Source organism: Pituophis catenifer, unplaced genomic scaffold (genome assembly GCF_029215685.1).
Source record: "Pituophis catenifer annectens isolate HBS135680 unplaced genomic scaffold, rPitCat1.0.hap2 SCAF_1, whole genome shotgun sequence".
Classification (NCBI taxonomy): domain Eukaryota; kingdom Metazoa; phylum Chordata; class Lepidosauria; order Squamata; family Colubridae; genus Pituophis; species Pituophis catenifer.
This window is the reverse complement of record NW_027256881.1, coordinates 73,724,970-73,752,783: the sequence shown is the minus strand read 5'-3', so window position 1 is coordinate 73,752,783 and position 27,814 is coordinate 73,724,970. Positions and strand designations below refer to the sequence as shown.

Sequence of the window (27,814 nt, the reverse complement as noted above, 5' to 3'; positions counted from 1 at the left end):
ATGTAGAATCAGCTGGGGTTTTTTTCCCCTTTGTCCTAACAGGTAGAGAATGTAAACTGAGATATACATAGCACCCAATACAGCCTGATAGTAGCACTACCCAAACACTAAAGCAGTGATTCTCAACCTTGACAACTTTAAGATGAGTGGACTTCAACTCCCACAATTCCCCAATCCACACATCTTAAAGTTGCAAGGTTAAGAAATCTGCTTTAAAGTCTATAAAATCTGCTTTCAACTCTGGCTTGTTAAAGAATCTACAAGAATTTTATTACACTTTACTGTATTTGCTGTAATGAACCCAAGTCAATATAGATTAATGATATATGTGGGATGTAAAATCAGGAATTTAAGGGCGTATATGAGAATAGTTTTGATTTCATAAACTACCACATAATGTACTTGTTTTTAAAATGTAGGTGTAATAGGTGTAGGTACAGTAGTTACAGCCTGAAAATCTGGGCCACAATATCATAGGTACTGGGAGGTAAGTGAGAGGAATATTTTATTCAGAGTAGCTCCATATGGACATGTAGCAACCTCAGCAAGCATTAGAACATCACTATTGCTCTGTGTAGCACCTGGCACATGCATGCATAACAGAGGTGGGTTGCAGCAGGTTCTGACCAGTTCTGGAGAACTGGTAGCAGAAATTTTGAGTAGTTCGGAGAACTGGTAGTAAACATTCTGACTGGCCCCGCCCCCATCTATTCTCTGCCTCCCACGTCCCAGTTGATCGGGAGGAAATGGGAATTTTACATTATCCTTCCCCTGCCACGCCCACCAAGCCACACCCACAGAACCGGTAGTAAAAATGTTTGAAACCTATCACTGATGCATAACCAATATAATAACCAACTGGATCAGAGGGGGCGTGATTTCATGTGCTGCCTGCATCCTGCAGATGAGGCTTTGCTTGTTTGCATGGCCAAGTTTCTGGCATGCTGCGGCCAGATGCTGTTCCATGGATCAGGGGGTGGGGACCCCTGTATTAAGCTTTAGCTTTCCAATAAGGATACATTAGTATTGAAGGATACAATGCTGCCCTTTATACTTTAGGAATTTGCTGCAGCAAACGTTAGTGGGATGGTTTCATAGGTATACTTCCCACAGATATATTCTGTATGCAATTGGTATCAGATGAATATGGAAGAGCAGGGTGTGTTTCCATTTGAAAGGAGCATAGCAACAGCTGATCAAATAAGAAAAAAAAAAGCAAATCTGTTTGATTCTATGAATTCTGATGAATGCTTCAAGTTGTGGTATTTCTCATCTACGGCAAAATGGAACTTTTACACGTAGCTGAGAGATTCTTTCCTGGGCTATGAATTTCTCAAATAAACTTGATGAAATAATTTTTCGGTAATTCCAGAACTCATTGCTGAAGAGAAAGATTGTGCTTATGTTTAATGATGCTCAATAAAACGAAAGCAACAATTAAGAATAACAGAGAAGGCTTTCTTCCAGAAACAATAAATACGATGTAGATAAACAGTAGACTTTAAAATCAGTGTTTGCACTGGGATGGTTTAAAAGCAGAAGAGAGGTGGCAAGACTAAGGATTACATTTGGGAGTATTTCATGAATACCTTATCTCTTGTCCGTCAGTGATAAGCAAATAGTTTCATACCATTCCTGTCACATCATTACAGCCGAGAAAATAGAAACAATGAGATGACAAGTTGATTTGCAAGTTAAACCTTTTGCTGTTCTAAAGCGAATGTGCTTCTGGGTTAATTATAGGAAACTGATAAACTTGATCTCGTCCTCTGTGCCAAGATGTTGCAACATTTTTATGAATAAAGCTAATTTGGCCCAAGTGAGCTGGGTGCAGAAATAAAAACCAGATACCAATATCAGGAGGTTAATTTGCTTTCGGGAAGATAGGTGGGGGTGGGGGGAAGGGTTGCCTGTGAGTCAGCCTTGGCTCCTGGTAATTGTTTGGACAGGTTCCTGCAGTTTTCTTGGCAAGATTTTCAGAAGTGGTTTGCCACTGCCTCCTTCCTAGCACTGAGATAGTTTCAGACCCAAGGTCATCCCGATGGCTTCATGCCTAAAATGGGAATAGCATTCAGGTTTCCTGTTTTCCAGCCTGGTGCCTTAACCACTTCACCAAACAGGAGGTTATATATCAATGTAATCTCTCAAGAGAAATCAGATTGTCAGATTAGATGGCGCAAAGAACAGGAGTTTTCACAGCAATACAGTAATCCCTCTTCTATGGAATCCCTGCTCAATGGCTGTTCAATTCACCCCTTCATTTAAAATGGCTTTAAAGATCTTTTTGTTTGTTTGTTTGTTTGTTTTCAAGAAGCTTATATCTGATAAGGTTTTATTGGAAGTATTGCTGGAAAATAATTTCAGTCCTAGAATCACATCTGGAAATATGTATATTTTAAACTCTATAGGTTTTAAAGTGTCATTATCACTGTATTCCAGAAACATTTTAATTTTTAAAAAAGGCATTTAAAGCCCCATAAGGCAATTTTACACTAAATGAAGATGTTTTATCTTTAAAGCTGCAGAAGCAGCCAATACAAAAACCAATGTAATATTGCCCAAAGAGGGCCATTTTTTAATGGCATCACGTTATTAGAATGAACTTGGAAAAATAGATCATAATCTGAAAAAGTAATCAAGTGGTACCAAGAAAAATGCAATTTGGAAAATGTTTGATTCTGTACTAACAGTTTTATATAGGAAAGTTCCCTTTAGATTAAGGGAAGAGGGGGCTGTTTAGATCATAATGTATGTTACTGAACTATATTCTGAAACTATGTTGTGGTTTTAGTGACTGTATTTACGTGACACTTTACAACAACCTGGTTCAAAGTAGAAATAATCTCATATTTATTCATTTCAGACTGTGAATGTAAGGACAATTTGGGAGAAATATTTACTGAAATCAGGTTGCTTCTCAGTTTGTTTGCTTAAGACATTTTTCTTTATGAGGACTGTGCCTGTGTAAGAGTGTGGATTTATACACCTATATATACACAGAACCCATAATTTTGTTGCCTTATTGTCAGGAGTGGCCACACAGGTTAAACAGCTTCTTTTTAACCAATATAGAATCCTACAAAACTTGTTTAAGCAGAAAAGATTAAATATATAGACATCAAGGGAAGATCTCTCCTTCAGTCACATATTTTGAAGAAATTGTAGTGATAAAGAATCTAATCTCTCGGTCATGTGGAAAAATTTCATCAATGAGTATTTAAAAAAATACTCCTTTCTTATATTTTAATAAGGTGGCTATTTATGAATATTAATAACACTCAAAATTCTTGAGTCTATGTTTATTAATTGAAAACAAAATACGTACCAAAATAGAATCAAAGCTAATATTAATGCATTTTAGTTCATCCCTGGGAAAATGAAAATTAAAAAGCTGATATTGACAATATTATCACCTGAGACCACTATACTCAGCAAATTCTAATTTTCAAAACTGTTTGCAAAATTGTATTGATGTTTCATGAGTAAACGAAAGAGTTGCATCTCCTGGGTTTGCTCCTTCTCTCTTTTCAGCACATTACCTATATTATAGTAGAGTCAAGGCAGGATCAGCAACTGGAACAACAGATGTCATCTTTTATTTATTTTATTATTTGTTAAATTTATTTGCCACCTATCTCGCCATGGGTCTACTCTAGGTGGCTTAACAATAAGAAAAATGAAAGGAGTGTAAATAGGAGTAAAATAATAGAACAATAATATGAACAATGACGAAGGAACACAACGAGAATAATACATCAATAGGATAACTGAAAAGGTGGGTGAATGAAGAACAGAAAGCGAAATGTGGGGGAGGGGGAAGCAGAGTGTGCAATTCAGGCTGGAATTGTTTTCTACAACTGAGGAGGCAATAGTGGTAAAAGGAACAAAAGTGGAACTTATCAAATGGAAAAGTAATACATGGTATCTGGATTGTTATGAGACAAAATAAAGTAGTGCATGAAGCCAAAAAACAAAACAAAACACCAAGCTGAGGACATATGAGGATAGTTATGGCCTCAACACAAGGGAGAAGAAGACACCACTAAATACTGCACAACATAATACAGTATATCCATGTCCAAAATTCACATAATAAATAGCTCTCACCCTCAGTGAAACAATTATAAGAAATATCAGAGCAGCACTTGTGTTCTTCTGTCAGAACAAAAACAAGAGGTCTTCTGGTACCTTAGAGCAGTAGTTCCCAACCTTTTGGGTACCAGGACCGGTTCCATGGAGGGCGGTTTTCCCGTAGACTCTGTGTGTGTGTGTGTGTGTGTGCACGCTGCCTGGATTTGATGTGTGCATGGATGGACCTTCGCTTCATTTTCCAGATGCAGACAGAGTACAAACCTGAGCTTATAAGGATTCTAATATTTTCCAATGTTTCATATTTGTTATATTAATCTATTTTCCATTCAACATATAGCAGTATTGTTAGAAAAATAGTACAGTGATATTTTGTCATACAAGTATACCAATTAACATTTCTTAAAAAGTTCTTTAGCCTACCACTGTCAGAACGGGACAATTCGCCACAGCCAATATGCTATGGCCAACTCACCATGGGACAATTCGCCATGGACAATTCGCCCTGGGAAAACTTATCGCAGGCCAATTCAACAATTTTATTACATTATTTTTAAAAAAATTAAAAATTATTTTAATTTTTGTCGTTCACATTTCATTTTGTTCCCTCCTTTTGCATCCTTTCTTCAATGATTCTATTTCACCATTTCTTCATATTAAGTAACTTTTGTCCCTCAGCAATTTGTCGCGTAGCAAGTTGGCCATGGTGAATTGTCCCTGTGGCGAGTTGGCCATGGCAAGTTGGCTGTGGTGAATTGGCTGTGACTTGTTTGACTTGTTATGAGAAATTATGTTTGGAACAGTTTTTTATCATATAGAGGTAGTCCTTGACGTAGGTCACAATTGAGCTCAGAATTATGGTCATAAATCTTGCCAGTCATTAAGTGGCTCATTACGTGACTGCAGTCAGTTTTGCAACCTTTTTTGCAATGGTTGTTAAGCAAATGCCATGGTGGGTAAGCGAATACTACAGATGTTAAACAAACTCATTGTACACAATGGGCATTTTTTGTCGGAAACTGGGAGTAAAAACATAGTAAATCACAGTCATGAAACTGGCAAACAGCCATAAATGTGGGAGAGTTACCAAGCTCTCAAAATGCTATCACATGACTGGGGGAGGGGGGCAGCCATCGGAACTTTAAAACCAGATTGTAAGTAGTTCTGGGGAGCTACATTGTAACTCAAGTTCTGCCTGTTTTGATGTAAAAGCATCATGCATTACACAGAGGGGGGGAAAAGAGCTTACTCTCAATAACATTAAGTTGTATTTCTCATGCAAATCACAAATGAGCAAAGTTTCTAAATGACTCGATTAAATATAAAAATTATTTCATGAACACTGCTGGAAGTGTGTAATCTTTTGCAGGGGTGGGGTAGATGGTAGAGTTAAAGAGGAAAGGAGTTAATAAATAAATAATTTGTCTGGAGCCAAACAAAATGGAGAAGGTAGGCAAGGTTTTAGTAAAGGCCTCTCCTGCATAGCTTTTACATAAGTGACACAATGCCATTTTGGATTCATAGAAGGTCATAATAAACTCTCTCCACAAATTACACCACCATTTTAAGAATGAAACGTTTAAACCATTCCTTTGACTTGTGTCTACACTAATAACAGAGTTTTACATTTGGTACTTTCTGAAGAGTGCATATAATCAAAACAATAGGCAGGTTTTCACTGGATGTATAAACAGCTGCTTAGAGCAAAACCTTGAGTATTACAGAAAGCCTGCAAGATAATGATTGGTTATGTAAACCCAGCTAGACCATGCAAATCAGGCAATGGAAAGCTAAGAGAGAGCACAGCCTACTTATCATGTCCTGTCACCATCACTTGCCCATCTAAAGTCTATTTAAGTGTACTACCTTTCCTTCCAAACTTCAGGTTTTGTTTCATTCATCTGTTCTAAGTAATACTAATGCCAATGTTTTAATCAGCATATACAGTAGGTACATGATAATGGGGGCATTGATAAACGGTGGAAAAATACTGAAAGAAATGGAGTAGGAAATGAACAGGGCTCTTAAGAATTCAGCAGTGAGAAAAATATAATTTTTCAAACAAATTTATCCATGAACCGAAATACATCCCCAAAGAATCCAAGAAAGCTTTTTGCTTTCACTCAGTGCCTCAGATTGAAAAGTATCAAGGAAGTTGTTAAGCAATTCACAGGCCACAATAGTCTATCTAATGTATTATAGGTTAATGCAAGGTTAATTACAAGATGCATCCATTATAGCAATCATGAACACTTCGGTCAAATATCAACTTGGATGAAGAGGTGGGGGAGACACAACTAACTCAAATATGCCCTTTCTTTAGTCTATGATAAAATAGGTGTATTAACATTTTAAGATGTCACCATAGCCTATATGATTCCAATGATCTGATCTGATCATGGAAAGAAAACGTAATTATAGCTTATGGTAATAATTAATACAGTTTTCTATATTTATATTTTAGATGTATAAGGCCATCCAGCTCAACAATATTGCTGGGCAACAAACAAAAACAAATACATAAAAGAAATATCAAGGGAAAGAAACATATACACTACTCAAAATGGGCCTTATACTTCATTTCCTAATCTATCTCAGAGCTTGGGGGTGGGGGGAGGGAAATAAAGGATTGTTTAAAGCAGCAAACCCCAACCTTGCAGCTTGGCAGTTCAGTTGGGGGGTGAGGGGAAGAGGGGAACCAGGCTGCACGAGCCGGCACACGTGCACAAGTTGCAGGACAGCGCACACACGGATGCAGCTCGACTTGTGCAAGGGAGAGGGCCCCCCTGGTTTAAAGTTTGCAGTGTTAGGGCTATTCAGACCTCAAGGGGTGATATTTGTATTAATTTTAATTCCTATTTTTTTCTAACAGCTGTTTAACTTATTAATTTTTATAATATTTATAGCCAGCCCCAGTAATAACGGACTATAGGTAAGCCCTAATGAAGTAAAACAAAACCATTCAAAACAAACATAAATCATAGAAATCAGTAGTAAAACTTGGTACATCAAAAACATTGATCATGTGACTTAAGTGCCAAACTACTGCTTGAACTGTGTTGCTTTAGCTTATTTTTAAAGCATTTGTAGAGGAGGGTGCATTCATATCATCAAAATGTTCTCAAATATTTGTACATTAACACTCTTTAACACTTCCAACCTTGAATTTTGGAAAACTGCTCCTACCCCCAAGACTGACTTGGATAGTGTTTCTTACCTTTTGCTGGGACTTTTGTGCTTTATCTTTGGCTTGGCTTTCAACAAAGATAAGGGTGTAGTTGCATACAACTAAATTACAGCTTAACAAATGACCCTCTGGCCTAATAGGCATGTTGTGTGAACTCATAAAAATTGGCTCATTCAGTGAATCTTGAGTAAGCATGTTGTACAAGCAAAGCTTATATCTCTACAAGCTACTGGCTGCTCCAGAAACAGGACAGTGTTAACTGAACTTGGGGCAGGTCCCCAAAAGGCTTCCTAATGTCTTCCTAGCATTACCTAGCATGAAGTTATCATGGACAGCACAGAAAGTCCTTGTTTAATGACTGTCTTGTTTAACAACCATTTGCTATTATGACGGTGATGGAAAAAATGACTTTGTGGCCAATCCTCACCTTTATAACCTTTACAGGTCTGTGACATAAGGTCATAACACACAGTAGCAGTTTCAATTAGTGACAGTTTCACTTAGTGACCAACTTGCTGATCTCAATTGCATTAAACAAAGACTACTTGTACACAAAATTATGCTAATTTTGCTTATCTTCATTACTGGTCACTGTTACATCAATCAAATGATTTCCTTTTTAAGATTTTACCCTATAATACCAGTTTAAATATAAAATGCATTATTTTCCGTATATGCTGGGAATTTCTGATCTGTCACAATATTTGGAGACATGGAAGACATGGACTTTGGAGACATGAAGACATGGACTACCATGGTTTATGGTTTCACCTTTGCATGTTAATAGAGCCAATGGCAGTGAGCAAAAATAGAAAAATGTTTTCGGTTCCTGTGGTTGTAGTTTATTTTCAGAGGGAATATTTAACTTTCCCCACAAATACTACAATTGACCTGCAGGTTGGAATAGAACATTTGGCATCCTGTTTAATACATATAAATCATACACATGCATCTGTCCACATTGAAAACACCCATTCCTTCTAATAAACTTAGTGGAGGACAAGATATTGGCAAGTTCACCAGCCATTTATCAGAAAGCACACAGACACACAAAAAATGTCTGGGGTCTATAGCACACTATAAACTAACCATATTGGCTCTGTTTGCACAATAAAAGTTATATCTGTATGACACATTAAATCTATTATTTCCTTAACCTAACCTGATTTATTCATTCCCATTTTTTCTGCATTTGTATGACACATTGAACTTTGCAGAGTCCTCGACTTGCGACCAGAATTGAGCCCAAAATTTCTGTTGCTAAGTGAAATATTCGTTAAGTGAGTTTTACGACGTTTCTTGCCACAGTTAAGTGAATCACTGCAGTTGATAAAGTTATTAACCTGGTTATTAAGTGAACGTGGCTTCCCCATTGACTTTGCTTCTCAGAAGGTCGCAAAAGGGAATGACGTGATCCTGGTACACGGCAAAGGGCTATATCTCCTTGAGCGGACAGGGGATGTTGGGGAAAAAAAGTTGGTACCTCTGCATGGAGTTGGCCTTGAAGACAATTCAGAAAAGTGGGGCTCACGTTACATCACTGCATTGACTTTCAGTTTCTTTCCAGATATGATTCAAGGTTCTAGTTAATCATTTTTAAAGCTTGAATGGCACAGGGCAAATTATTTGTAGGACTGCCTCTCCCTGGGGGTATCTGCCTGTTCCACTAGGTCAGATAGGATAGGTCCTCTCCAGGTTCTTCCTCTTAAAAACTACCATTTAGTGAGAACTAGGCACCACAGCTTCTCAGTAATGCTCTCTGCACTTCCCCAAGATCTAGCAGGCCCCTACCTTCCTAGCTTTCTGAAAATTCTTGATGATCTGGCTTTTCCCACAAGTTTTGGGTAGTGTGAGACTAAAGCCAAGTAAAGTTATTGAGAGATACATGGGGATGTGTTGCGCTTGGGAGATTGCATTGGAAGATTCTATGTTGATTTTTCTTTTCTTTTTTCCTGTTTTATTATGAGCTGCTCATGATTATGTTGCATATGATGACCAGAGTTATAAATCTTAGGAAGGAAGGAAGGATATTGCTTTTGGGCCATGTAAATTACCATGTGGGATGAAATAATATCTTATTTTTGTTAAGACAGACTTGCGATTACCAGGTCATTTATTTTAGAAGACTGCTGTTATCTCATCTTCCAAAATTACCACACCCTTTAATAACAATACATATTTCAAGCAAGTGTAGGCTTTCTTTAGCCAGAGAAAGGAACCCTGGGAATCTTTTCCTCCAAGAATGAAAAGATGCATTATGACTCTGTCCCCAGATATTTGTAAAGAGCACAAACAAATATATTTGATCAAATATTTTAATACATCCCTATACTGGGTTGTTAACAGTGAGAAGGCGATTTTATGACGTACAAAATTATGCTTCTAAGTGGGTGTTAGGAAAAAAATCCACAATTTGGTATCCCCTCTAGTTGTTGCATTAGAATTCCCATAATCTCCAATAAATCACTAGTTATTCCAAGTGGATAAATGCTATATCTGTTCATTAGTCCATTACAGGGTGAGTCACTAGCTTTAGGCAGCTAAAGCAGCAATGTGTTAGTAATTTTATGGAATATTTATGATCTTGAGATAAAATGAAAAAGACTGATATAATCTGAAGAAAGACCAGAGAATGTTTACTGTTGAGTAAGGAGAGATAGCTGTGGGATTTGTCTGCTTCAATTTTCAAATTTATTTATTTATTTTTATTTTATCGTATTTATATGCTGCCCTTCTCCCATAGGACTCGGGGCGGCTCACAAGATAAAACAACACAATAAAATGTTATTAAAATAATCCAATTTAAAATCCCCAAGTAATTAAAACTCCCGGCAGATCAGGGAATTTGCTGAAAAAGCCATATCTTCAGGTCGCCGTGGAAAGTGCGGAGGTCAGGGGCCATCCGGAGCCCAGTGGCTAACTCAGTGGGTACCCAGTGGGTAACTCAAAAGATAAAATAATTTATCTTTTGCTGTTTATACCTTGACTGTTTAGTTTTCTTTAAATGAGAGACTAAATGATTTTTAATTTCTTTTTCTTGATTGTGGTGCCAAAAAATATTTGCCCCCACGTATATATCAGATATATATACTAATCATTCCTGACTCCAAGGGGCGGTGCTCATCTCAGTTTCAAAGCCGAAGACCCAGTGCTGTCCGAAGACGTCTCCGTGGTCATGTGGCCGGCATGACTAAACACCAAAGGGGCACGGAACACTGTTACCTTCCCACCAAAGGTGGTCCCTATTTTTCTATTTGTATTTTTTACATGCTTTTGAACTGCTAGGTTGGCACAAGCTGGGACAAGTAATGGGAGCTCACCGTTATGGCAGCACTAGGGATTAGAACCGCTGACCTTTTGATCAACAAGCTCAGTATCTTAGCCACTGCGCCACCACATCACTACCATATATCACATAGGAATGGGCTTTTAGACAATCAGTTTGGAATCTGTAGGAATAGTGCTTACACATTTGTGAGGGTGGCTTTTTTTTTTTAGTTAATACTCAATCTGCTATTCATGGCTTCATTTTAGAGTTTACTGATTTATCTGGTATGTATTAGTCATAGTGTGCAATTTGAAAAGCATGAAAATATATATTTAACTTCTCACCACAAAGTTGTTTAGAGCAATGATATTAATGCTACAGCTTGAATACAATGAAGTTGTTATTTTGCTCAATAGATGTGAGTTTGGTTGCAAGTTTGATGGCGTTGATTCACAAACTCTAGAATCATTTTGCAAATGAGCATATAGATTTTCCTTTTTTAAAAATAAGGGAAATTAGTAAAATCTTGTGCCTACTCAGAAGTAAATCTCACTGTTTTCAATTATATTTACTTTACAACAAGTAAGCATAAACTTTTGGTAATTATGTAGGAACAGTTCAAATAAATAATTTAATTGTATTCAATTATTCTGCCCCAATAACATTTCTGAATCAACATAATCAAAATTTGGAGTCCTACTTAAATAAAATAAATATGCTTAAATTCCTTTCTTTTGCATGATTTATTTGCTTTCTGTTCACCCTACTAATGCCTAATTTTTGAACCTGGATTAGTTGCTCAGCTTCCTTTACAAAGGTTCTTAAGTTTATACATACTGTAGCTTGTTCACATATTTAAACAGGCATGCAAATATTTAAACCAGCATTCTATGATTTCCATTGGCTCAAAGATTAGGCGAGGCTTTGTGTAGTGCACTAAGTGCTGCACTCTGATCATAGGGAAAAATCAAGGCTTTAAAAAAAAAAAGGTTTTAGCACTTGGGATTGGGTAGAAGTTAATATGTACTGTCAGCAGCTACTAGGCATGAGGAGGATGAACACTACATGCCTGTAACTCTTTACAGCAGCTGCCTTATGTTCCAGAAAGACATGGCTGCTATAAAGAGCTGAAGACAGGTTTATGTAATCTGATGAGCTCTGAAGCACTTTCAAAACATTGAATCCAAAATGTTAACCATCCTAAATTTTATAAAGTAAAAACTTATTTTTTTTAAAGACTATATAAAATTAAATTCTACTGCTGGGCTAGGCTTACTTTGTAATACAGAAGTAATCTCCCAAAGCAATGCCAATCATTCAGGGACTCCCCCAGAGATCTATTTTGTCTCATATGATAGGAAAAGGTAAAGATGAAGAGAGGGGAAATTGTATTGCCAAATATGGGTAAGAAAATGTGCTAGGAACAACGACTATATATCAGAAAAAGCTCAGAATCTGGTAAAAAAGGAGAATTTGAGGGTAAAATTTTTATTTTTTGAAAGAAAAGAGGGTTCAGTAAAGTCAACAATATCAACAAATTGATATCCTATCACTATCCATGATATACTATGTGAAAGAACCACAGACCTAAGTACACTGGCACTAAGCAAATGAATTAACAATTTGTAAGCTATTTTAGCCATACTGCTAAATTTATTCCAGAAAAACCAGTTCCACAAGTAGCATAGTTGTTTCTGTTCTTTTCTGTTTTGTTTTGCAAATGTAGATTTAGAATATAGTATTAAAGGCCTATAATTCAGTGACCCAGACACCTAAATTTTGATGTCAGCTAAAATTCTACATATCAGCGTTCCTTATCTGCAACATTTAGTCTGATTGCACAATGCTGGATAATTATCAGACTAAATAGCAAATATTTGTGATGAACAATGTAAATCCTAGGTAAGCTGAATTTACATTAAAAATTATTTTGAGAATACCTACGACTGAGAAAAAATTTGCATCATGACATAAATGGCACAGAAAACGTTACTGAGTACTAGTTTTTTAAAATCTACTTTTTGGATCAGTTAGTGTGTCCAGAGTAGGTCATTTTACCCACTATCAATCCATCACATTTTTCTCAACAAGGAGAAAATGGCACTTATTTCCTTTTTAAAAAATAATACATATTGTGTTCTACAAATCCAATACCTCTGGCTAAAGATAATAGTATTTTAAATATTATTCTACCTGGCCTATGCAAAATAGTTTATTAAAAACACACTGTAATAATTGAATAAATAAATACACATGTAAATAATAACAATGACAGCTCCTTGACTTTTATTTTTTTGGTTTTAATAATTTCAGATACAACTATTATTTGAATTGAACTTTCAAAGTTCTAATAACTTTGAAGACAGTTATTAATGCCTTTTCTGAGTTTTTATTGCAGAAACAAACAATTGTTCAAAGAAAATTCAACCATTTCTGTAAGGTAGAGGGTTTTTCCCCTGTAATTCTATCTAATAGAATCCTCCATATCATATACCATTTTGTTCCAAAAAGCTGTTTACCTTCCCCTCCCCCGCAACCACTGCCCACCAAAAAACCTAAAGGAAATGGGGGTTTTAAGGGGTTGTGATTGGTCAAAATTGAGATACTCTTAATTTGCAAAAATACTTTCTTTCAGATAAAACCATCAATTGATACACCTTAGAGCAGAGCTGTTAAAACTCGTGCCCCGCGGGCTGGATGCGTCACACGCTGGCCACGCCCAATTTAGCAAAGGGGGAAAAAGCCACAATATGTCATGTAACGCTGCCATGAGGTCACAAGTTTGACACCCCTGGCTTAGAGCTTTTCAGTATGTTGGAGCATATTCATTTTAACAATAAATGTTATTATTTCATTATTTTGGGAGGAGGCAATCTAGATATATTTTATGAAATTCTACCTTTGTTGTAGAAACCTTTCCTCAACCATGAAACGTGTGCATGAAACAAATACAGGTGTTTTTAAGATAGCATAGTTGTTAAATTGTTATCAACGGCCAAAATTACTATGGAGTCTATTAGATACTGCTAATGTCTATCAATATAATTTCCCATTATCATTCAATTCCTGTCAATGTATAAGCAGATGACTAGGGTTAAAAGATAAAGCATAACTATGCTCTTCCTTTGACAATGTCCTATTATTTGAACATTCATTTTAAGAAAAATAAGAGAGACAAGATGATAAACATCTCACAGTTTCTAAGAGTGACTTATTTGCAGAACTGTTACTAAAGGTTTAAAATATAATTAGAATACCTTCATTGGTAAAGGATTTCTGACTAATCTCATCCCAAATCAAATACAATTTTAACTACTTAGTAGTATTCAGCAAACGTTTAATTTTCCTGTACAACAATTAAAAAGAGGAAATTAATTAGATTACAGGGAACTCTTACGGGATTTGAGTAAATCAATGTAGACTTTTGACTTTCAAGCAATAGTGAATAGTTGCTTTCAAGCAATAAGGATCTTTTCTCTGCTGCATTTAAAATGGAAAGGTCTTGTTTTTTTCTCATTGTTCTGATCTTCATCATCAGCAAAGTTGTCATTTCTAGGCTTAGATTTTCCTTATTTTCCAAGGACCTGAGGGAAAATATAGTCATAACAAGGGTAAAGATAAGGTGCACACCACTAGCATTTAACTGGAACTGGTAGCTTATGCTGATAACAACGTATGTATCTAGCTATTATATGAATGTGATGCACTTGAGCTCTTTCATTCTGGCTGGTTATGTGAAAATACATGGTAAATACCTTGTTGTGGCCTCTTCAAAGGCACATGACTGTATGCCAAGTTCTTAAGCATAGGCCTCAGGCAAAACTCTCCCCTGCCCTGACTCATGTGGAGGGCTGCAGTGGAACCAATTTATTCAGCTTTGAGTCAAAGGGAGTTTGATATACCTGACATATGATTAAAAATACAGTGAAAACACTTAAACGTATCAAGCAACCGTGCAGTCAAAACAATACTGAATATTAACTGTTTTGATATCTCTACAATAAAATCCCAACATTTTCAAATATATTTGGATGAGAAAGAAGGCAGAAGATTAATTGGTGATATATCTTTGCCACCGTTATTATTTTAACCATTTAGTTGGGTCTGACTCTTAGCGATGTTACAGGCAAGTGCTCTCCATGCTACCCTGTCAAGCACAGCTTCTTTCAATTGTTTGATGTTCATCTTTGTATGTGCCACTACTTTGCCCAATTAAAAAAAAAATCTACCTAGTTTTACACTCCAGTATAGGAGGGAATCTATGAAAAGTCTTTTTAAAACGATGACCTAGCATTTATTTTATGGGAAAGAAATTGGTTGCTATCAGAAGCACAAGCTTAACAGAAGACAAAAGGACAATTATCAAGAAATTGGAAATAAATCCTGTGCATCCATAAATGAATTCTTTGCAATTTATTATGTAAAAAGCTCTCAGGATAATGCTTTCCAAAATCAATGCATTACAGGTCTCCACATCCCGGAACACATACTGTATTTTTCAGACTATAAGACGCTCCAGACTATAAGACACACCTAGCTTTTGGGGAGGAAAACAAGAAAAAAAAATCTGCCTCTGTCTCTGCCTCCCAGCAATTTGCCTCCTTGCATCAAACAGCAAACAGACTGGTCAGCTTCAGCACAGCCTGATTTAGCATGAGCAGCTGATTGGCGGTTGGATCTGCCTCCCGGAATACTGCCTACCAGCTGTTCCAGGCTGTGGGGATTGTCACCCTCCATAGCTGCTATTGCCACCATCACCTATCACCGCTTCCACATGGCTCCCATTTTCGGCCTCCTCGCGCCTCATTTTCAGTCTCTGTGCGCCCTGTTTTCAGGCCATTCCAGGTGGTGGGGATTGCCTATACCCGCTGCCTGGAACGGGCCAAAAATGGGGCATGCAGAGGCTGAAAATGGGATGCATGGAGGCTGAAAACAGGACGTGCAGAGGCTGAAAACAGGATGCACGGAGGCTGAAAATGGAGGCTGCGATGGTCAGCAAAGGGGGGTGGCGATCCCCGCAGCGTGGAACAGCTGTTAGGCAGTATTCAGGGAGTATTCAGGGAGGCCGATCCAACCGCCAATCAGCTGCTCATGCTAAATCAGGCTGTGCTGAAGCTGACCAGGCCTCCCATTACTGGGAGGCAGGGACCGAAGGGTGGGGGCCGGCGGGGCTCCGGCAACATTAGCTCTATAAGACGCACAGACATTTTCACCTACTTTTGGAGGGGGAAATGCATCTTATACACTGAAAAATACAGTAATTTTAAAGTTGATAATTGCAACATAAAATTTATATGATAAAATATAGAACATATATATTTCTCCAAGTCACAATAACATGGAACTAAATTCATTATTAATTGATGAACAATTGGTGCACAGATGGGACTCTTTGGAAACTCAAGCATTCCTGGAATTTGGCCAGTTTTTTTGCTTAGAGAAATCCATTCTTAACTTTTCTATATTTGTATAACCATTTTATTAATTTGATAACAATCAAGTAATCAAATTAATGAGTTGGCATTTGTTTAACCTGACTTTATATCAACAGACTTTAATTACTCAGTACTTAAAGATATAGACCCAGAACAATGATAGAAGTGACTGGAACTCAGAATTCCAAGTCATACGTCTAAGAAAGGATCATAGTTAACTTAAACATACCACTGATTACTTTGTTAAGCAATTTAATCATTTGGACTTTCAATCTGCCCTCTAACAAATGTAAATAATTAAATTGGGTACAAATGACTATAGGTTTTTCTACTCTCTCATTTACTGTTGAAGGTGATGACTCATTCTACAAACATGCCCAGAGGAAGGGCATGTATATCATCTTGCTTACATACATGCTCATTCATTAGGTAGCTAATGGCTAAGCATGTATGAAACTTCAAAAAAGTCAGTCCCTCAGCTGCTTTTTTTATTATATTGCTTGTGCATCTGTGAGCATTAACACTTTATTCAGTTTTTTTGGGGGGGCCAAGGCACCTGCTGCCTATCCATTTCCCACAGTAAGACTAAAATAAGCTTTCTGAAGTTAATCAATACGAAGTACCAAATCAGTTTATTCTATATATATTAGGAAATCTGGAGTATTTTCCACTTTGTAGACCAGTCTTATTTACTTATATGTTAAATTGGTAATGAGGACCCAGATTGTTGGGGATAATATGCTGATACTGTAAACCGCTTAGAGAGGGCTGTAAAGCACTGTGAAGCGGTATATAAAACTAAGTCCTATGGCTATTTTACAGAAGTAGGAGCTACACTTTATAATCATCGCATTCCAAAATTGCATATTTTTTCATGAAGGATTTCCTGTATTTTTTTTCTGAAATTCTTTCTGTTTTAGGAAGAAAGCAGGCTTGATCAAGAGAAAAAGTAACATCAAATGACCGCCAGAACTTCCCCGGCCTATCTTGGGTTCAATGAAATTATTAAATCCTGGGACATTAAAAGCACGCATTCAGCAACAGACCTCACTAAATTCAACCGGATTAACCGGACAGGTGTAGTGAGGATCGTCGCCAAGAAATTTCATTCCACGGTCTATTCCAAACCAGACTTTTCTTGTGGAAAAATAATGGAAATGGATATGCCCAACAACTCTGAATAAGGTTCCAGCACAATTAAAGAGACTACTTTAAACTCAAGTCCAGCACGGTCCGGTTCTCCACATTGTGCCTGTTTTATTCTCCAGCGACTCACGGCAGGTTGTTTGCAAGCAGCCTTTCCGGGTCTTTATAGAACCTGAGCGACTGAAAACAAAAACAAACCCGAACGTTCACTCCCAAGCGCTTTTTATCCGCAACCTCGTCCTCCATGCAGACCCAGCCCCTTTTCAGTCGCCACCCTTTCATTGTTCCTCGCAGCCTTGCCCGGCTACCGAGCGACTCTCCCTTGTCCACGCGGATTTCAAACTCAACGCCCTCGAGTGCTAATTCCTCCTCTTACATAGAGACACACGCGCACGCACACACACACACAAACCCAGACGCTGAGGGAGGGAGGGAGGTGGGAGCGATAGGCGTTCAGCTGCTTTCCCAGCGCGCCCTCGCCCGCTCTTGACCTGACATCGGCGCGCGGATGCTTTCCTGGAGGTGCGCGCGCAAAGGACCGGGGGGGGGGAGGGGAGGAGGTGAGAGGCGTTTGTGACGCGCTCGTGATAGAACGGCGGAGCGGCCGCGCGCACGAAACGGTGTCTGTGAGCTTCTCTCTCGCTCTCTCTCTCTGTGAGAAAAGGCGGGGAGGAAGGAAAGGAGACAGCCGGGGCGGGGAGTGAGGCGGCGGCGTTGTTCCGTGAGGCAAAGGAGAGACGCTGCCGAACAGGAAGCGCTGCCACCGAAACCTCAAGATCCTCTCGGGGTGCCCTGCGCTTTTGAAGCGAAGGGGGCAAAGTCTGGGCTTTCGTTGAAGGAGGAGGATTTGCTCGGCGAGGGGCGGCACCAAAAGGACTGGTTGCCCTGCTTGCCTTTCCTTCACCCACACCGCTTTTTTTTTTTTTTTGGTGGGGAGAAAAAAAAAATAAAAAAACAACCCACCCCCAACATATTCACCGGGAACTCCGTTGCCGGGCCGTCACGGGCCCTCCCGTTCGTGTCGGTGGCTGCGAGAAACCCGGAGGACGGCCGAGAAGGATGTCGGGCGGCGGCGGTGGTGGTGGTGGTGGCGGTGTTGGTGTCGGAGGAGGTAGCCGCGAGGAGGAACGGCGCAAGCTGGCCGATATCATCAACCACTGGAACGCGAACCGGCTGGACCTGTTTGAGATCAGTCCCCCCACTGAGGTGAGAGAGGGAGACGGAGAAATACGAGAAAGGTTGTTTTTCCTGACGGCCTCCCCCTCCCCCCCCCGGTCTTTTCCGCCTCAGGAGGTGGAGAGGTAAACGGCTGTTGTTGCTGGCCGCTTCCCCCGCCTCCCCCGCCTCCCCCACCTCAACATGCCCCAACTCTCTCTCTCTCTCTCTTCCCCCCCCTCCCCATCTTCCCGTCCTGCGGACGCCTCCATCCTCGCCGAGGGGAAACTCCGCCCCTTCCCGAGGTGAGAGACCCGGCGGCTTCCCGGGAAAGAGGTCCCCTTTCCTTCGCGTACATTGTGCCGGCGCGTTGGGGTGCAGGAGGGACTGGGGGGTGGGGGAGGATCTGGATTTTTGCTAACGTTCCCCCCCCACCTTTTTTTTTTTTGATTAGAAAGTGACCGGCCTCTATGAGGGCCTCGGTCGTTCTCGGCAGGGAATAATCTACTTGTACCTGACCCCACGTCTCTTAATGCTTGCAAAATTGCCAGCCGTCGTCATTTCCACCCGGCGGGGAAAGGATTTCGGGTTGTAAAGAGAAGGACAGCGTGCCCTGGCTTTACCGCTTCCCCCAAGGACCCCGTGGTCGTGATTATCCAGGCACACCCACCCCCGATTCCCCAGGGTTTTGGTGTTTTTTTTTTTCCTTCCTTCGCTTTGCCGTTCCTGTTACAGGCCTTGTCCAGCCACTGCAATCCCCGGATCAACCTTGTGTTTCCTTTCAGTGATTCCCCAACTAGCACTTCCTGACTCCCTTCCCCCTGCACTTTTTCCAATACAGGTAGTGCTCAACTTATACGATCACAATTGAGCCCAAAATTTCTGTTGCTAAGTGAGACATTTGTTAAGTGACTTTTGCCCCATTTTATGACTTTTTCTTGGCCACAGTTGTTAAGTGAATCACTGCAGTTGTTAAGTTAGTAACATGGTTGTTAAGTGAATCTGGCTTCCCCATTGATTTTGCTCATCAGAAGGTCGCAAAAGGAGCTCACATAGCCCCAGGATGCTGCAATCATCATAAATATGAGTCAGTTGCCAAATGTCTGAATTTTAATCATGTGACCAAGGGGTTGCTGCAATGGTTGTAAGTGTGAAAAAACGACCACATAAGTTACTTTTTTCAGTGCCATTGTAACTTTGAAATGTCACTAAACATACTGTTGTAATTTGAGGACTATTACCTGGCTGAGTCCCAATAAACACCCTTTCTAAGTAATGTGTTCTAATTTCCATAGAAGCATGATTTAAGAAAGTGCACATAACAGGGCTCTTATTCCTTTTTAGAAATCTCAGGTTAGGATCAATAGAAAATATATCAGGATCTTTTAGACACTTAAAAACAGTTTCATGCAGTACATTTGTTTTGTAGTACATAATTTTGACAACCAATTTATTTCTATACTGATTATTTGTGTGTAGAGATAAACACTGAAAACATTTAATGTGTTTTATCACATTATCACATCAAAACATTTAATATATATAGACTAATTTGTTTAAATATACTGTCTTTTTAAAGTTAATTTTAAGAGGTTCTTTCAAAATATTGAAAAAAATGTTTTATTGGAAAGCTCAGTGGATAAATTTTTATTAAATCTCTGTTTAAATAGAAAAAAATTAAAAATAATTTTAAAGCCACACCTAATTGCTGGTGCTGTTATATTTTTAACTAGTTGTAAGTGTGTACAAGTCTGATATGAAAGATGATGTAGTCAAGAATTTTGAAAGATGTTTTTCCTTGGGCAAAACAGGACTATGATGCCTGCTTATTGAGTAGAGATTTGTCACATGCCTGTTCCCAAGATAACAAATGAAATTTGCATTTGACTGTGGTTGGTCTTCAGTTGTTAATGGAAGCCTTCTGATAATATAGAATACGTTAGATTTATTTTTTTAATAAATAGGTCAGCTTCAAAAAAGCAAATGTTCTTGTGTATACATCTGTTTAGTTAGTATTTAAATTATGTTTATCTCTCCAAAGATTTTTAAGTAAGCATATAGACATCTGAATCTGGTTGTTTTGGAGGAAAACACTTCTTAGTTTATTTTAAATACAAATCGGTTATGTGTGCATTGTTTATTTTTTCCTCACTATATGATAGGTTAGAGCTTTCAGTTTACAAACAGAAAACTGTGTTTTAGATTAGCAGTTCAAATTTTATTGTGATAATGCCTGCTCAAAATGTATTTTTCAAGTTAACAAATTTGGCACAGGTACATAAATTGTAATTCTCTGAGGAAATACCACAAGTAAGGGTGCAGTCTTTGGAGAACTTAAGTTCTTATTAAAAGTAACATTTAATGATGCACTTCAGTAAACAAAATAATTATTTAGGTTTCTTGGTTGCCTTTTCCCCTGAAACTCCAATAGTTGTGCAATTTGATTTTGTTTTGCTTTTCTAGAGCACAACAATGTTTTTAATTCTTCTGTATAGTCACCTTGTACATTTGTATTGCCAAATGCTTACCTAATGCAGCGGATATGTTAGATTAATATGTGTGATTACATCTGTACACTGGCCACCATTCTTTTGATTGTAGTGGTCTTCGCATGCTTGTATTTTTAAAAGAATACACTTAGCAACATATAATCATTTCAACATTTTATCTAATGGAATTTCTTTAAACTTAAGCCATACTGAACTTGCTTTCTTTAACATGAAAGTAGAGAAACACCTGTATTGTCATGGTAACCAAGTTATTTCCTGTTCTCTGTCTTGCACAGACTTCATGACTTCATTTTTGTTTGTACCTCATTTAATTCATGTATGCATAAATTATGTTCCTGGACCATAATTTTTATTTATTTATTATAAGTGCATGTAAGCAATATGCACTTATTGACAATATTATCTTGAACAATACACACACATACACACATGTAATTGATAACAATAGTAACAGTTAACAAAATAAAAGAAGCAACACCCATATATCCCAAGTACTGTACATATTAGTAATTTTTCTGAATATTAACAGCAAGAATGGGATCTTATTTTTGAGGTAACTACAGGTAGTTCTTGACTTACAACTACAATTAAGCCAAAATTTCTCTTACTAACTGAGACAGTTGTTAAGTGAATTTTACCCTATTTTGTGACTTTTCTTGCCGCAGTTGTTAACGGAATCACTTCAGTTAAGTTTGTAACACAGTTGTTAAATGAATCTGGCTCCCCCATTGACTTTGCTTGTCAGGACGTCGCAAAATGTGATCACCTGACCCAGGACGCTGCAACTGTCATAAATATGAACCAGTTGCCAAGCATCTGAATTTTGATCACCTGACCATTAGGGTGCTGTAACAGTTGTAAGTGTGAAAAACGGGCATGTCACTTTTTTATTGCTATTGATATTTTGAATGGTCACTAAATGAATGGTTGTAATTCAAAGACAACCTATAGTCCCATAGGAGAGAAGCCCTAGCAAAGAATATATGCTTCTGAATTCCTTGCAATATGCCACACCTAATGAGGACTCTAAAAGCACAGGCTCTCTATGGCATAACTTGCCTTTACCTAATCTTTCTCCTCCCCCAGCAGTTCTGTCCTATCTATTACAATTCACTTGATCTTCATCCTCCAGCATTTTTATTTATTACAGACAGTGAATGTATGTTGTGAAAAGCATAGTACAGTGTAGGCAATGTGTAGCATTCTGAATGTTGCTGAACTACAACTTTATTTTTCAACAGCATTTTATTTATACTTGTTGGATTGGTCACGATTGTAGGTCAACAATATGTGGGATGCTATTGACTGTTACCTACTCCCAGTGTTGTACTATTAGTGACATAGCACAGTGCTACTTTCAAAAGGGCTTCACAATTAAATATAGTACTGAATGATGCTGAATTACTTATTTTACAAAAATCAAAAGTCAAGCTTTTATATTTCACATAGAGATTTTCAAGTATTCCAAATTTTGTTCTTTGTATAGAGGTTTTACTTGGTGATTCTTATTATGTTCTAGAAAGGATAATTATATATTAAACTTATAGAAGTTAAAAATAAAAACTTTTACAAAGTATTTCTTAGGATGTTCATTGATAAATTGAATTAATTTATGTTTTTACAGGAAAGATAACTAACTCAGAACAAAAAAAGGCTAATGTTTTTTTTAAAACAAGGGAGAGGAAAGTATAACTTCCTAGATATTATTGAAGTACAATTTTTATCTCATGTTAGACATGCTGGATAAGGGTAATAGAGTTGAATAATATTTGGATGGCCTTATATTTTCCACTCCTGAAACAACTTACTGTATTTTTTGGACTATAAGACGCACCTAGATTTAGAGGAAGAAAACAAGAAGAAGTTTCTGGCCTCTGCGCATCCCGTTTTTGCCTCCCTGGCCCCCAGAATCACTTTGCAGGCCAAAAACAGGCCCATTTTTGGCCTCCCAAACCCTCTGTGCATCCTGTTTTCACCAAAAATGTGCCCATTTTTGGCCTGCAGAGTGCTTCTGGGGGCTAGGGAGGGCGAAAACACGACGCATGGAGGGTTGGGGAGCCCAAAAACAGGCTTGTTTTTGGCAAAATTGGGCCCATTTCTTGGCAAAAATGGGCCATGCGGAGCACTACAGAATGCTTCTGGGGGCTGGGGAGGGCGAAAATATGATGTGCGGACGGTTCTGGAGCCCAAAAATGGCTGTATTCGGTCTATAAAATGTACCGAAATTTTCACCCACTTTTAGGGGGGACCGGAAGTGCATCTTATACTCTGAAAAATACGGGGTGTGTGTGTGTGTGTGTGTGTGTGTGTATATATATATATATATATATATATATATATATATATATATATATATATATAAAAGAACTAATCTCAATATTCTTAAGAATTGACATACCTATCTGAAAAAGAAAAATGCAATAGGCAGAAATCTTAACAAACATACTCCATTGTTTCCTGCACTTTTTAAAATGTTTTACTTTAGATTTTCATCCTCTAGCTTTATGTTTTTATAAGTTGGATGGCAGGTAGCATTCAGTATGGACTACTACTCTTGCTGTTTAGGAAGTTCAAACAATAGATTTATCATACTTTCTTTTTCAGATTATTTTACAGGCACAAGATAACAGCAAAGCAGAACTCTATATTTAATGTTTATTCTTACTGGTACTACTGGTCAGGGCCCATATCAAATATTGTACCCAGTATTCTAGTTGGAACAGTTTTAGAGAAGATGGTTAAAAGAGTGAAGACCAAAAACTGAGAAGAAAGGCAATGAACATAATATTTTAGTCTTAAGAAAACTTGCAGAAAACTAAATAATATTGCACTTTTAAAGAAGTTTTTTATATAGAAGAATACTATCATTCATCTATTATCCACAATATTTATTGCTTAAGTTACAAGAAAGGTGGAGAGTAAAAGATCCATTTAATGTTAGGAAAAAAGCTTACGGAGAAAAAAAAACACAGTGTTTTTGCCAGATTTGGGCTCCATTCTTCCAGCGCATGGAAAGATTACTTTTCCCTGTATGGAGTGGAGAAGAAATTCCTTGGCATGCTGGGAGAATGGAACTCTAATCCATTGTCCCCCTCCACTTGCATCCTTCCCTGTCAGCTTTCCCATTGACTTTCTGGGGAAACTGGCACAGAAGATGGCGATCACATGATTACAGGGCACTAGGCAGCCCATTATAAATGCAGACAGGTTGCTAAATGCTGGAAATGTGGCCATATGACGGGGGTGGTGGTGGTGGTGAAGGAGAATCTGCACAATGTTTTATGATGCCCAGAAGTGCTTTATGGGCTGTAAAGGACCCATTCCGAGGCAGTCATGACTATGAATTGTGAAAAGACAGGTCATAAGTTGAAGGCTTTCCCAATATTTTCATTTTTATAAATATGGGGTTTTTTATTTGCTGACATATAATGATTATCATTACATTTGTATGTGCCTTCTCATTCCTTCCATTGTAAATGTCTTTTTAAACAAAATTTTAACCAAAAGAAAAAGACACAATTAAATATTTAACTTTTTTGTACTTCATGCCATAATAATAACTCTTAGCATAAATTTGCCATATGTTCTTCAGTAAATGATGTTCTTCAGTAAAAATCTGAGTCTCAAACGACTAGAAGCCTAATGATACTCCATTTTAGTATATTTTTAACTGTGCTTTTCTTGTGTTGCATATATGAGGCTCTAGTTCCACTGACATATCAGTACCCCTCTCCCTAGCTAATTGTTGATATTTGAAAGAAAGTGTGACTTGGGCAGCAAGCATGTTTTGATCTGTGAATGTCGAGAGGCTGCAGAGAATCATATGGTAGACCTTTGCTATCTACTCTTTGATAATTATTGTTCTAAATAGACATGTAGACTATGCTAGCAGAAGGAGTTGGAATTGCTCATCTTCCCTCATGTAGAGCTGTAGCTAATTTGGGATATTTTTATGCCATCAGCAGAATTTCATACATACTTCATTTTCAGTCATATTTATTTACCGGTATTATTTATTTGTTTTTTTGTTTGTTTGTATCCTGCCTTTTAAAATTATTTTTACAAATAACTCGGCGAACATATCCAGCATCCTCCTCCTCCTATTTTCTCCACAACAAGCTGGTTTTCATGACTAAGGTGGGACTTGAACTCATAGTCTCCCGTTTTCTAGCCTAGTGCCTTAACCATTAGACCAAAACTGACTAACCCAAGGTCATCCAGTCTTCACTTCCCCAAACAGCCTAAGGGTAGGAGATCAAAATAGAACACAGTTCTCTTTCAGAAAGTTTTCAGCAAGAGAGGGCTTGCTGTCTAACTGCAACCCTGTTAAACAGGTTAGCCAGTCAAATTAAGCAGCATTTCAGCATTAGATAACCCTCATAGCTGACTAACATTTTCTATGATTTAGGTAATCAAGGACAGAAATTCCATATCCATTTATATACTGCATTCTAACCACTGCGTGGTGGCACAGTGGTTAAGAATGCAGTATTGCAGGCAAATGCCCATTGCTAGGAGTTCGATCCTGACAGGCTCAAGGTTGACTCATCCTTCCATCCTTCCAAGGTCAGTAAAATGAGGGCCCAGATTTTTGGGGACAATATGCTGATGTTGTAAATCGCTCAGAGCATGCTGTAAAGGAGGTATATAAGTCTTAAGCGCTAATGCTATTGCTAAGTAGTATTACTACTGTAACAGACACTCAGCAGTAGCACAAGAGATGTGTTGGCAGTTAGATACATATTGGAAAACAATAATATTCAACATTTATATATTTCAATTCAAAAAGGCTACCACATCATTCATTTTGCTTATTCATCTAATATATATAGTCAATTTCCTTATGCAATTAACTAATATTTGTCTTTTTGTAAATTGCAATTTCAACTAAAACTTGACATGGCAAAGAATATTACTGTGTTCAATTAAATAAAATTTCAAAATAATATTTCAGAAGGCCTGTCAATATATTTACCATCTTCAGATTTCCCTTGTTTTATTCTTTTTGCAAACTCCCATAAATATCCCAATGAGTTTTCTTGGCAAATGATTTGGACACAGTTCAAAGTTTTCACACTGAAAGCTCAGAACAAAAAAATGCCACATATCTGTTCTTTCTGCTCTCCCCCAGCTATTTTACATATCACTTCTATCAATCAACTCTTGTATATAATGTGTCATAAACTACCAATTAAACCTTTAGACTATCAGTCTGCATCAGTCCACAGTTACATTTCAAATATATTCTTTTACATAAATTGCAAGTAATATCAGTAAGAAAGTGGCAGCGTCAGAAGTGCACCTACAATTATTACAAATGCTGTCAACATTGATTGACAATGTATTAATACAAGAGAATTTACAACTTATTCCTGTATATATTAAGACCTGCAGTTTTTTTAATTAATCATAGAATTTTAAATAGTAGAAACAATTATCAAAAAGTTATGAGACAGTGAATATATTGGTCTGTTGAGAGTCTTTAAGGAATATTTATCCCTACAACTATGTGCATCAGTCTACAGCCCTCCTGTTCTTAATGAGGAAACATATCTCAATCCTAAAACAACGTCAACCAAATACATTTCTCACCAAAAGCTTCACTTGGATATAGTTTGAATTTGCCAGGAGACAAGGAAGAAACAGTTTAAAATACAAAGAGCTTCACTAAATAACAGTGGAGGTAAGAAACACAATTATAGTTCCTCCTCTTTTCAGTCAATTATGTTGCCTGGTACTTTTTCTCATGGTCAGTTTTGTTGTTGCCTGATGAAAACTGAAAAGGATGTTGGCTTTCTATCCAACTCACAATGGCAGGCTGAAAGTATTTTTTCCACTAGAACTATTCATGATATGAATGATAAATAATTTTTCAAAATATAGTCTAATATAAACATGAGTTCTGAACTTTGGATACTTTACCATTAATCCGTACTATATTATAAAACAAAAAATATTGCCAAAATATAGCAATTGCAATAGCATTTAGACTTATATACCACTTCACATTTCTTTACAGCCCTCTCTAAGCCGTGTACAGAGTCAGTATATTCCTCCCAACGATCTGGGTCCTCATTTTACCGACCTTGGAAGGATGGAAGGCTGAGTCAACCTTGAGCCTTGAGAGATTTGAAATGCCAAATTGCAGGCAGCCTGCAGTCAGCAAAAGTAGCCTGTAGTACTGCATTCTAACCAGTGTGCCACCGTGGCTCTCATATACAGTGTATTATGGAAAAATATTTCAGCAGTGGATAGAATTAGAGGTCAAAATGTATAGGGATCACGTGAGATTGGATGGGATTTATACAGGTATGCAAAATTTAAAAAATACTCTCCATTGCCCTCAGACTCAGAATGTCTCATCACCATAGATAATATGCTACTGTGTATTCTGAAGCTTTATCTATTGAATATGTCAGTAAACATTACTTGTATCATAACAAATAATTACTGTATCTGAACTTGAGATAGTTACTCAAGTGATAAGTAATTGTGAAGTTAGATCTACAAAAAGGAATCACAGTTAGTTGTACAACTGGAATTTTGAGGATATCTTGTCAATATTCTCACAAAATGTCTATTATTTGACGGACATGTAGGCCTTTTGTGGTGGACAAGATGCTCACAATTTTGATTTAGTTTTCCTTACCTAAGAGATGAGCTATGAGGAGAAGAGGGATTATGTTTTATTTAGAGATAGTGATAAACTATTAAAATTGTTTTTACCTGCTGGGATAAAGAGAGAAGTTACTTTGTTTTCTCCCCCCCTCCCTTTTTTTCTTTCTTTTCCTCTTTCACCTCCCACCTCCCCTTTTATATTTTTTATTTGCATTTTTTGTAGTTTGAATTGATTTATATTATTTACATAAATTATTCTTAATAAAATTATTTGGAAAAAAGGCTTCATAGAAAATCTTTGGAATAAATTCATTTTTATTCGACAGCAAAGGGTTTTTTTTTCTGTTATAAATGTCCTTTCAAATTGTTCTTCAGGATTGCCATTTCATTTGTAGTTTTTCAGTGT

The 27,814-nt window shown here is 37.6% G+C and overlaps 1 protein-coding gene and 1 long non-coding RNA gene across 16 annotated transcripts in view; one reads left to right on the top strand and one right to left on the bottom strand.

Moving 5' to 3' along the window:
* Positions 1–13,924: 13,924 nt before the first annotated feature.
* On the bottom strand, positions 13,925–18,221 carry LOC139308772 (uncharacterized). The gene is made up of 3 exons (XR_011599749.1): positions 18,104–18,221; positions 14,300–14,446; positions 13,925–14,128 (listed from the first exon to the last, which is right to left on the bottom strand). It is a non-coding gene; the product is annotated as an uncharacterized lncRNA (long non-coding RNA).
* The window catches only part of AFDN (afadin, adherens junction formation factor), a 100,189-nt gene continuing 90,105 nt past the window's right edge, over positions 17,731–27,814 (top strand). For all 15 annotated transcript variants that reach the window (XM_070932602.1, XM_070932597.1, XM_070932595.1 and 12 more), the window contains exon 1: positions 17,731–18,331. In XM_070932602.1, coding sequence (XP_070788703.1) covers positions 18,185–18,331 — 147 coding nt within the window. In that variant the 5' untranslated portion in view covers positions 17,731–18,184. The remainder of the gene's footprint in view (positions 18,332–27,814) is intronic.